General features: G+C 34.8%; 1 protein-coding gene across 1 annotated transcript in view; it reads left to right on the top strand.

The window, feature by feature from the left end:
- Positions 1–12,451, top strand: part of LOC148107335 (uncharacterized) — a 41,790-nt gene extending 29,339 nt beyond the window's left edge. The window contains exons 6-7 of the mRNA XM_087858052.1: positions 10,617–10,633; positions 11,352–12,451. Of these exons, the coding sequence (XP_087714178.1) occupies positions 10,617–10,633; positions 11,352–12,451 (1,117 nt within the window). The remainder of the gene's footprint in view (positions 1–10,616; positions 10,634–11,351) is intronic.
- Positions 12,452–13,105: the final 654 nt, after the last annotated feature.

Below are 13,105 nucleotides of genomic sequence, written 5' to 3'. Positions count from 1 at the left end.
GCTTTCAACCCTGAAATAACCCTGAGATTAGTTCTAGCCCCACTCTGCTGCAGTCCGGAAAAAGTACTGTCCAAGCAGATAACCTTCAGGAGACACACTCATCCAAATCCTTGATTGGAGGTCAGCAGCTGACCTTGGTCCTGACTACAGAGTGTGAAGCAGCCCTGTGACCTGACCCAGCTCTGCTCTCCTGCGGTCTTCGTGGCCAATCCTGCCAGTGCAGAGACTCATCCAGGGACCTAGAATAAAATCACTCAGAAACCCAGTGGGAGGCAAACTCATCTATACCCCCAGGTAATAAGCCTGCTTTTGGCCCACTTGACTGCAGATCCAGAAATGGCCCTATGACTTAACTCCAGCCTTGCCTGAGTATAGTCCTAGAGTTGTCTTATCCACCTCAGGATTGAGGAGGAACCACGCTTACCTGCACCCCCATAACACACCTGTCAAATACAAACTCAACTGCAGACTTGGCAACAGACACATGACAGCTTCATCTCCACTTGCCTAAGATCCCAGATGAAGTCCCATCAGTCTCAAAACTGGCAGGTAAAGATCTTTACCTGCTGAAACTAGTCTGTATAGACGGGAAAGGGTGTTTGTTCCTTCAAATGCATAGAAATCAATGCAAGGTTACACAGATCATGAAGAATCAGGCAAACATGACACCATCAAAGGAAACTAGAAAAGTTCCAGTAACCACCCAAAGATATTAAGATCTATGAATTGCATAACAAATAATTCAAAAAACTGTCTTAAGGAAGTTCAGCAAGTTACAAGACAACACCAATAGATGACTTAATGAAATCAGGAAAACCATACATAAATAAAATGAGATTAACAAAGATAGAAATCACAGAAAAGAATCAAACGGGAACTCTAGAGTTGAAAACTACAATGAATGAAGTGAAAAATGCAATAAAGAGCATTGACAGCACAATTGATCAAGCAGAAGAAAAAAAAGTCTGTTAACTCAAAAATGGGTCATCTGAAATTATCCAGTAAGAGAACAAAGAAAAGGGAATGAAAAAGAGAACAAAAGAAGGACAAAATTATGAAATGCCATCAAATGAAACAATTTACACATTATGGGAATCCCAGAAGAAGAAAAGGAAAAAGAAACATTTAAAGAAATAATGGCTGATAACATCCCAAATCATATGGACATACAAGTAACTGAAGCTCATAAGTCTCCAAGCAGATAAAGCCTAAAGAGATCCTTTCCAAGTCACAGTATAATAAAATTAAATGAAAAACATAATAAAAATAAAATGAAAAAAATTTTTGAAAGCAGCAGGAGAAAAGAAACTTTTCACATACATGGGAACTCCCCATGAGGCTATCAGTGGATTCTTCAGCGACAGCCTTGCAGGACAAGAGTGATTTGATACATTCAAAGTGCTGAAAGACCAAAAAAAAAAAAAAAAAAAAAAAAAAAAAAAAAAAAAACCTGTTAACCAAGAATACTTTACCCAGCAAAGCTGTCCTTCAGAAATAAAAGAGAAATAACAAAAAACAAAAGCAGGAGTGCATCACGTAGAACTGCCTTACAAGAAATGCTATAAGGACTTATTCAGCTGCAATTAAGATATTAATTAATAACATGAAAATATAAAACACTGTAGTTAAAGTAAGTATGTGGGGGGGGGGCTGGGTGGCTCAGTCAGTTAAGCATCTGCCTTCTGCTCAGGTCCTGATCCTGGGGTCCTGGGATCGAGCCCCACACTGGGCTGCCTGCTCAGTGGGAAAGCCTGCTTCTCCCTCTCCCTCTGCCCATCCCCCTGCTTGTGCTCTCTTGTTCTCTCTCGCTCGCTAATAAATAAATAAAATCTTTTTTAAAAAAGTAAGTATGTAGTCAAATTCACAAGAGTCAAACTCTAATAGTTGTGTATAAGACACTTATAAAGGTTAAAATACAAAAGTATTAAAAATTACTATAGCTAAAATTTGTTGATAGACACTATATAAAAAGATGTAAATTATGACCTCAAAAACATAAAATGTGGGGAAGAAGAGTAAAATGGTAGAGTTTTCATATATGATCAAATTTACATTGTTATTAGCTAAAAATAGACTGTTCTAACTATAAGACGTTTATGTAAGTTTCATGGTAATCACAAAACAAAAATCTATAGTAGATACACAAATGGTGAATAGAAGCATAGAAATATGGAAAATCATAGAAACAAACAAGAAGACAGCAAGAGAGGAATAAAAGAACAAAGGAACTATAAAACACCCAGAAATAAATAAGATAGCAAGTGTAAATCCTCTAAGTAAAATAACTAATTTAGAGGTGAATAGATTAAATTCTCCAAATACAGAGTAGCTGAATGAAAAAAAAAATAGACCCAACTATAATGCTGCCTACAAGAGGCACACCACAGCTTTAAGGACACACTTAGGCTGAAAGTGAAGGATGGAAAATATTCCACACAAATGGAAACTGAAAGAGAATAGGGGAGGCCATACTCAACCAGACAAAATAGACTTGAAGTCAAAAACTGTAACAAGAGACAAAATTTGTTATATAGTAGATAAAGGGGTCAATTCATCAAGGAGACATAATAATTGTAAGTATATATGCACCCAATATCAGAACACCTAAGTATATTAAGCAAATACAAACAGATCTGAAAGGAGAAATTGGTAACAATACAAAAATAGTAGGGGATTTCAACAATCCAATTTCAATAATGGGTAGACCATTGAGACAGAAAATCAATAAGGAAATATTGAACTGGAACTATACTTTAGGCCAAATGGACCTAACAGACATATACACAACATTCCATCCCATAGCTGCAGAACACACATGCTATTCCAGTACTAATAGAATATTATCTAGAATAGGAAATAAATTAGGACACAAAACAAGACTTACAAATTTAAGAAGACTTATAAAAATTAAATTATACCAAGTATCTTTTCTGACCACAATGGTATGAAACCAGATCAATAACAAGGTAAAAACTGGAAAATTCAGTCTGTGAAAATTAAATATTCTTGACTGACCAATGGGTTAAAAAAGAAATCAGAGAGGAAAAAAAATGATTTCTTAAAACAAATGAAAATGTAAACAGAAAATAACTAAAACTTACAGGATACAGTTCTAAAAGGGAAGTTTAGTGAGAAACACATTAAAGGAAAAAGAGAGATTGCAAACAAACAACTTCAGTTTACACTTCAAGGAACTAGAAAAAACAACAACAACAACAAAACCCAAAGTTGGTAGAAGAAAGGAAACAACAAAGATCAGAGAAGAAATAAATGAAATAGAGACCGGAAAAAAAATAGAAAAATTAACAAAACTAAAAGGTGGTTTTCAAAAAGATAAACAAAATTAACAAATCTGCAGCTCGTTTAAGAACAAAAGAAAGAAGACTCAAAATCAGAAATGAAAGACATTACAAATGAAAGACATTACTACAGAAATACATAGAATTCTGAGAGACTTTAATGAACAATTATATGCCAACAGTTTGGATGACTTACAAGAAATAAATACACTCCTGTAAACATACAACTGACCAGCTGAAGCAGTAAGGGTGGGGGGAAACTCTCAATAGAGAAAACCCTAGCCCTTGGTGATTTCACTGGTGAATTCTACAAAATATTGAAAGAATAATTAAGGTCAACACTTCTCAAGCTCTTCCAAAAAATTGAATAAAGGAAAACACTTCCAAACTATTTTACAAGGCAGACATTACTCTAATACCAAAGTCAGCTAAGGGCACTAGTAGAAAACTATAGACCAATATTCTTAGTGAATATAGATGAAATATTATAAACAAAATATTGGCAAACCCAGTTCAATAGCACATTTAAAATGAACTGCAGTGAGCTGCAGAATTAGTATGTGTCAAATGTTTTTGAAAGTAAATAAGTTTTCAACTAGGGCTATCACTTCCTCATGGAGTTATTGAAAATAATTCAATTATAATGAAATTTGTTATCATTAAGATTTGCCTTTATAGCCTTGAATAAATAAAAGCTACCAAATGTCTCCAAATTAGGACAAGTGCCTGGGACAGGGATTGCCTCACTTAAATGCTTTCTTCAGATAACTCAGTTTAATACCAGCCCAATTTTATATTTCTCTAGATTATATATATATAATTGGCCTTGCAAAGACACTACAAATATTTCTGGATAGACAAGATAGTTACTAACTCTCCAATGCTCATTACCATGTGTTATTCCATGGAAGTGTACACTCTTTCCCTCTCACAAATAATATAAACCTGAAATACCATGACATTTTTACTATGTAAAAAAAAATCACAGCACAATTAAAACTGTTTTCATACAATTTGCAATAATATGGAAAAAGGCTTTTAATAGAGTGAAATATGGCATAAAATTGTTTAGAATGCAATTATACTTAGGCCACAACTATGGAAAGAAGAAAGAAAGAAAGAAAGAAAGAAAGAAAGAAAGAAAGAAAGAAAGAAAGAAAGAAAGAAAGAAAGAAAGAAAGAAAGAAAAGAAAGAAAAGAAAGAAAGAAGAAAGAAAGGAGGGAGGGAGGGAGGGAAGGAGGGAGGAAGAAAGAAAGGAAGGAGGAAGCATTGATTTAAAATAAAATCTAAGCATCTAGATCTAGAATAAAATAAGTCAAAGGTGGTAATCCTTGCGTTGTGGGACTATGGGTGGCATTTTTTGTCCTTGAACCTCTTTGTTTTTCAAATTTTCTCATAATTAACATTTTTCAATCATGAAATAACTTTTTGAATTTTAAGCAAGTATTTACTGAAGAATTAATCCTTGCCAGAAAATAACAACCTATAGTTAGGTAATGAGTATTTCTTTAATATATTTAATAATCTGTGGCTCAGGAAGAGAGTTTTCACATGTTGCTTAACTGTTAAGTGATAAACCAGTTTTTTAAACCAGCTCTTTTGACTTCAGATTTTGTTCTCTTTCTTTGATACTAACCTACTTTCTATAAAAATGGAAGTCCAAATTTGGAAGTTTTGAGAAGTCTTTAATAGTAATCAATATCTCCATTATAATGGTGTCTCATATTAAGACTAGATTTTTTTATTGAACCATAATTGACATGTAATGTTATATTAGTTGCAGTTGTAAAACAGTGATTCTCAACTCCACACATTAACCATGATAAGCGTAGCCACCATCTGTCGCCATACGACATTCTTAAAATATTATTGACAATATTCCCTGTGCTGTACTTTTCATCCCTGTGACTTATTTATTTTGTATGTAGAAGTTTGTTCCTCTTAATCCTCATCACCTATTTCACCCATTCCCTCACTCACCTCCCCATTGGTAAATCACCAGTTTGTTTTCTGTATTTAAGAGTCTGGGTTTTTAAGTTTGTTCATTTGTTTTGTTTTCTGGATTGTTTTTGTTTTTTGTTTTTGTTTTTGTTTTACATTTCACATATAAGTGAAACCATATGGTATTTGTCTTTCTCTGACTTATTTTACTTAGTGTAACACCCTCCAGATCCGTCCATGTTATTGCAAATAGCAAGATTTCATTCTCTTTTATGATTGAGAGTATTCCATTGCATATATATATGTATATCCACACCTTCTTTATCCGTTCACCTATTGATTACACTTGGGTTGCTTCCACATTTTAGCTATTATAAATAATGCTGCAGCAAATATGGGGGGTGTATATACCTTTTCAAATTAGTTTCTTCATTTTCTATGGGTAAATACCCAATAATAGAATTACTGGATCATATTGTATTTCTATTTTTAATTTAAAAATGATTATTAGACAACATGTGCATTATAAAATATTTTTTACTTTGTAAGCTAACATCTTACAATGCTTTCAAAAAACAAAATTATTTGCTAAGAATGATATAAAATACAGAAACTACAATTTAAAAGTTTAATTAATTAAACTATATTTTTTAACTTCTATGTGAAAAAAATCAACAGGAACAAATCTGAAAAGTAAATAAAAATTAAGAAAACAAAATGTATATAACATAAAGATTTTATAGCCTCAATATATAATGATCCCTTGGGGGGGGAAGTAAAGCAAAAGATACAGTAATATATCAATAAATAAATGTTAAAAATCCAAAAATACTAGTTAATCAAAGAAATACAAATAAGAGCTTTTTTTAAAAAAAAGCTATCTGTTTGTGAAAGATTGTAAAGATTTACAGACTATAATGTTTTTTGTTTGTTGGCCATATTTCTATTTCTATACCCTATTAGTACTAAGGCAATTTGGCTTAACATTTCATTTGACAATATGTTTCAAAATACAAGATGTTCACATTCTTTAACTAAGAAATTATACTTCTAGAAATGTTTTCTAAGAAAAAAAAGCAACTTTTCTAAGGCATATATGCTAGGTAGTTTATCACATCATTATTTACAATAACTAAAATTTGCACATAATGTTCATCAATAGGAGATCAGCTTTAAAAATATGAAATTACATAAATGGAATATTATGCAAACATTTTATACCAATCAATAGTATGGACACAGACCATGAAATGTTTTTAAATTAAAAGACCACTGTACTAATTATGTTTGACAGTAAAACTTCCTCTTCTGTTACAAGTTGTTAAACTCAAATGTATTTGTGTATATTATTTCAGCAATTTTTAAAGTGCATTGATGTACTTTTCATCACTTTGTCCCCACATCACTATATGCGGTAAACAGGCCAGTATTATTAACTTCGTTGTGCATATGAAAAGTTAGGATGCAAAAAGATTAAGAGTCTTTGGCAAGGGCCACAGAGTAGACATTTTGTCTATGCTACCCTGAAAAATCTACACTTTCAATGCCATCCTGATCAAAATACCAATGACATTATTCAAAGTGCTGAAACAAACAATCCTAAAATTTGTATGGAACCAGAAAAGACCCCAAATCACCAAGGAAATGTTGAAAAAGAAAAACAAAGCTGGAGTCATCACGTTGCCTGATTTCAAGGTATACTACAGAGCTGTGATCACAAAGACAGCATGGTACTGGCACAAAAACAGACACATAGACCAATGGAACAGAATAGAGACTCCAGAAATGGACCCTCGACTCTATAGCCAACTAATCTTTAACAAAGCAGGAAAAAACATGCAGCAGAAAAAAAGACAGTCTCTTCAATAAATGGTGCTGGGAAAATTGGACAGCTATATACAGAAGAATGAAACTTGACCACTCTCTCATACCATACACAAAGATAAACTCTAAATGGATAAAAGACCTCGATGTGAGACAGGAATCCATCAAAATCATAGAGGTGAACATAGGCTGTAACCTCTTCGACATCAGCCACAGCAACTTCTTTCATGACACGTCTCCAAAGGCAAGAGAAACAAAAGAAAAAATGAACTGTGGGACTTCATCAAGATAAAAAGCTTCTGCACAGCCAAGGAAACAGTCAAAAAAAAACCAAAGAGGCAACCCATGGAATGGGAGAAGATATTTGCAAATGACACTACAAATAAAAAGCTGGTATCCAAGATCTACAAAGAACTTCTCAAACTCAATACACAAGAAACAAATAATCAAATCAAAAAATGGGCAGAAGATATGAACAGACACTTTTCCAATGAAGACATACAAATGGCTAACAGACACATGAAAAAATGTTCAACATCATTAACCATCATGGAAATTCGAATCAAAACCACATTGAATATTTTTCCATCTTTTTGAGTCTTCAATGTCTTTCAAAGGTGATTGGTAGTTTCTAGAATAGAGATCCTTTACGTCTCTGGTTAAGTTAATTCCAAGATAATGTATGTTTTTGGTGCTATTGTAAATGGAATGAATTCCTTAATTTCTCTTTCTTTGGTCTCAATGTTCATGTATAAAAATGCAACTGATTTCTGAGCATTGATTTTGTATCCCACCACATTATTGAATTGCTCTATAAGTTCTAGTAGTTTGGGGATGGAGTCTTTTAGGTTTTCCATATAGTGTATCATGTCATCTGGGAAGAGAGACAGTTTGACTTCTTCTTTGCTGATTTGGATACCTTTTATCCCTTTTTGTTGTCTGATTGCTGTTGCAAGGACTTCTAGTACTATGTCGAATAATAATGGTGAGAGTGGGCATCCTTGTCATGTTCCTGATCTTAAGGGAAAGGCTTTCAGCTTTTCCCCATTGAGAATGATATTTGCTGTAGGCTTTTCGTAGATGGTTTTTATGAAATTGAGGAATGTACCCTCTATCCCTACACGCTGAAGGGTTTTAATCAGGAAAGGATGCTGTATTTTGTCAATAGCTTTTTCTGCATCAATTGAGAGGATTGTATGGTTCTTGACTCTTTTCTTGTTGATGTTGGAGAGAATGTGGAGAAAGGGGATCCTTTTTACACTGCTGGTGGGAATGCAATTTGGTACAGCCACTTTGGAAAACAGTGTTTTAAAAAGTCCCTTAAAAAGTTAAAAATTGAGGGGCTCCTGGGTGGCTCAGTTGTTAAGTGTCTGCCTTCAGCTCTGTGTGTGATCCCAGAGTCCTGGGATTGAGCCCCGCATCGGGCTCCTCCACTGGGAGCCTGCTTCTTCCTCTCCCACTCCCCCTCCTTGTATTCCCTCTCTCAGGCTGTCTCTCTCTCTGTGTCTAATAAATACATAAAATCTGTAAGAAATAAAAGTTAAAAATTGAACTACCCTATGATCCAACAATTGCACTACTGGGTATTTACCCCAAAGATACAGACGTAGTGAAGAGGAGGGCCATATGCACCCCAATGTTCATAGCAACATTGTCTACAATAGCTAAATCGTGGAAGGAGCTGAGATGCCCTTCAACAGATGACTGGATTAAGAAGATGTGGTCCATGTATACAATGGAATATTACTCAGCTATCAGAAAAAACGATTTCTCAACATTTGCTGCAACATGGATGGCACTGGAGGAGATAATGCTAAGTGAAATAAGTCAAGCAGAGAAAGATAATTATCATATGGTTTCACTCATTTATGGAACATAAGAAGTAGGAAGATCGGTTGGAAAAGAAAGGGAAGAAGAGAGCGTAAACAGAAGGGGGAATGAATCATGAGAGACTATGGACTCTGGGAAACAAACTGAGGTCTTCAGAGGGGAGGGGGGGTGGGGGAATGGGATGGGCCAGTGATGGGTATTAAGGAGGGCACATATTGCTTGGTGCACTGGGTGTTATACACAAGTAATAAATCATAGAACTTTACATCAAAATCTAGGGATGTACTGTATGGTGACTAACATAATATAATAAAAAATTATTATTAAAAAAACCACATTGAGATCTACCTTACGTCAGTTAGAATGGCAAAAATGGACAAGGCAAGACAATAAATGTTGGAGAAGGTGTGGAGAAAGGGGAACCCTCTTACACAGTTGATGGGAATGCAAGCTGGTACAGCCCATTTGGAAAACAGTGTGGCGATCCCTTAAAAAGTTAAAAATTGAGCTACCCTATGATCCAGCAATTGCACTACTGGGTATTTACCCCAAAGATACAGATGTAGTGAAGAGAAGGGCCATATGCACCCCAATGTTCATAGCAGCATTGTCCACAATAGCCAAACTGTGGAAGGAGCTGAGTTGCCCTTCAACAGACGAATGGATAAAGAAGATGTGTCCATATATATGATGGAATATTACTCAGCCGTCAGAAAGAAAGGTTACCCAACATTTGCATCAACATGGATGGGACTAGAGGAGATTATGCTAAGTGAAATAAGACAAGCAGAGAAAGACAATTATCATATGGTTTCACTCATTTGTGGAACATAAGGAATAGCAGGGAGATTGGTAGGAGAAGGAAGGGAAGAATGAAGGAGGGGTAAAGAGAAGGGGGAATGAACCACAAGAGACTATGGACTCTGGAAAACAAACTGAGGGTTTTAGAGGGGAATGGGAATGAGGGGATAGGCTAGCCAATGATGGGTATTAAAGAGGGCACGTATTGCATGGAACACTGGGTGTTATACGCAAACAATGAATCATGGAACACTAATCAAAAACTAGTGATGTACTGTATGGTGACTAACATATAATAATTTTTTTAAAAGGCCACATAGTAACAGTACTCAAACATTTTTAAATTCCTCATCTAATGATCTCTCTAGTCTAACAAACTTTCTCAAAATAAGAAACAGGCCTATTCCACCGTACCAACATTCCAGGTTGGAAGCCCTATTGAAAATGCTCTTCATAATACATTCCTCCATCTCTCTACCCTCGACATCACCTGTCAAGTTTCACAAATTATGAATTTCTTTATGCTTATTCCCATAACTTTCAAGCTTCTATGTGTTCTAGCTCCCCAACTCTTAACTTTCCTTTACTAATAAAATACAGAGAGAAGGAAATGTGGATGGGGGTTGGTGCCCAATACAGATAATGCAACACCCAAACGTAAAACACACACCTCGACTCCAGCCAATGAGAAGAGCCAATTAGAGAGTGCATGAACTGGTATGCAGTACCAACTGAATAAATCTGTGTGTCCAGTGCCAAATATCTGGGACTCTTCTAAAGGGATGCCACTTTGATGCACAATATGAGCTCTCACTAAGCTCTTGACCCACTCCCAATTTGGGGAGACTCCTAACTCTCATTACTTGCTTAAAATATGTTTTCTATCATATTTTGGTAACTACTTGCCCTATTTGGTCCAGATTAAATAAGGAAAGGGGCATTGAAATTTAGCAGAGGCAAACACTCAAGATCAATTAAAAGAGAAGTTAATCATGAAAGTATTAGCTAAAGGAACCTGGATTTCAATAAAACAAATAATCATGCTCTATTTTTCCTATTTGTAAAAATATTAATTTTACTTTTCTATGTATCACAAAGCAATAAATATTCCTATTACTAGCATAGGTACTACAAGAACCAGATATTTTGCCACCTTATGTAATGCTACCTTCTCTAAATCACATTCAAAACAGACTTCCTGAAAACCTGTAAGATAACTAAACAAAGTTCCAACCTCATTGTCTCTCAAGCCAGCTTAGCAATTCTCTTTATCACTCAAAGGGAAATGGAGCTTCCTTAAGGAATCATAGATATTAAATAATAATATCATTATCTCAGAGAAGGTTATCCTTTTCATATTACATCTCTATTTTAATCGTACACTCTAGTCACATTCTATTGAGGAATTACTGTTGTATTGTGTTGTGTTGTATTTTTCCCTTTTCTCAGTTCAATTCCTGAACAGTCTGTATTTCAAGAACCTCTTATCTAATCCTTCATATGTGTACAGCTTCACAAATTTTATATTATTGGGAAAATAAATTGATTGTTTCAAATTTAAAGCAAAGTAAAATGTTTGATAACAAAAATTGACAATAGAAAACAACTAAGATATGTGTTATGCAATTTTATTATATTATCTGTTATATTTTCAGGTAATTTGAAAGAAGATGCAAAAACAGAAGTAAAAAGTAGGACTAGAGAAGCAAGGAAAACTACCCCAAAACAGGATATTCATTTGAGAATTCAGATAGTCCCATATCAAAATAGCCAAAGTGGTCCTAAATGCAAGCATAAGGGAGAAGTAAGTGGCCATGAGAAAATCCATGAAAAGAGACAAAAACAGAAAACTGGAGTGAAAGTTGAAAAGTTTCCTGAGAAAACTCAGAATAAAGAAGAGAGAAGAGTTAAAAAAGACAAAAGAAAAGATACTGAGAAGGATAGAGACAAGGAAAAGGAATTGAAGAAAGGAGGTGGTGAAAAAGATAAAGGTGAAGAAGAAGAAAGGGTGAATATGAAAAATAAGGGAGATGAGGACATGGAGGATAAAGACAAGAAGGAAGATAAAGACTTCAAGGAGAATAAATACAAGGAGGAGGAAAAGAACAAAAAGGTTAACCTCAATAAAGGACATGAGGATAAGACAGAGGACAAGGACACAAAGGAAAATGAAGACAGGACAGAGGACAGGGACAAGAAGGGAGATGAGGACATAAAGAAGGATGAGGACAAGGACAATAAGGGAGATGGAGACAGGACAGAGGACAGGGACAAGAGTAGAGATGAGGACATAAAGGAGGATGAGGACAAGGACAATAAGGGAGATGAGGACATAAAGGAGGATGAGGACGAGGACAATAAGGGAGATGAGGACATAAAGGAGGATGAGGACAAGGACAATAAGGGAGATGAGGACATAAAGGAGGATGAGGACAAGGACAATAAAGGAGATGAGGACATAAAGGAGGATGAGGACAAGGACAATAAGGGAGATGAGGACATAAAGGAGGACGAGGACGAGGACAATAAAGGAGATGAGGACATAAAGGAGGATGAGGACGAGGACAATAAAGGAGATGAGGACAGTACAGAAGAGAAAGACAAGAAGAGAGGTGAAGACAAGACAGAGGACAAGGATATGAAAGATTCTATGAAAAAAAAGGATAAAATAAAGGTGACTAAAGAGGACAAGAAGAACATAGATCCAAAGGAAGGCAAAGGAAAGAAAATGAGCAGTAAAAAAAGGTCTCGTTGAAGAAAACACTAGATTTCATAAACTAACAAAACAGAATTGAATAATTTTGCTCTAACACATAAACTTCAAAACTAACTCCCCATCTTCTATGATAGAGATTAAAATAATACACTCCTTATATTCCTTTTAGTCACAAATTTTCTGTTCCTTTGCTTGTAATCTGGCAAAAGCTCCTTCAGAAATTGCTTCTTTTTAGATCTCTCAGTTTCAAACTTCAGCTGCCAAATGTGAGTTTTTCATAATGTGTGTTCATTATGTATCATTTCCAGGAAAATACAATTAAGTAAAAATTAAATAAAACTCTGATTAAAGAAATGTAGAGCTATATTTTCTCAAAAAAGTGTGTTTTCCTCTCTAACCAATAGCTGTTTATTTAGTCCTTACTAAGTGCAACACCCATAAACGTATGCAAAATATCTTTACCGATAAGATAAACATAAATGAGAAGAGTAAAACCATGTTAAAAATATAAATATAAAAAAATTCAGAGCAATAAATATAACAGGAAAAATTAAGAAGAGGAAAATATCTTTGGGGTAATATATGAAAGACTTTCATAAGCGGTAGAATTTGAGCTGGGCATCAAAAGAAGACAGGTAGGATTTGTATATTGTTTGAGACCCCTGGATTAGTAATTCCTCTACCAGAGTATAA

Source organism: Ursus americanus, chromosome 32 (genome assembly GCF_024610735.1).
Source record: "Ursus americanus isolate L20-20 chromosome 32, mUrsAme1.1.p, whole genome shotgun sequence".
Lineage (NCBI taxonomy): Eukaryota > Metazoa > Chordata > Mammalia > Carnivora > Ursidae > Ursus > Ursus americanus.
This window is presented reverse-complemented; position numbering and strand designations above follow the sequence as displayed.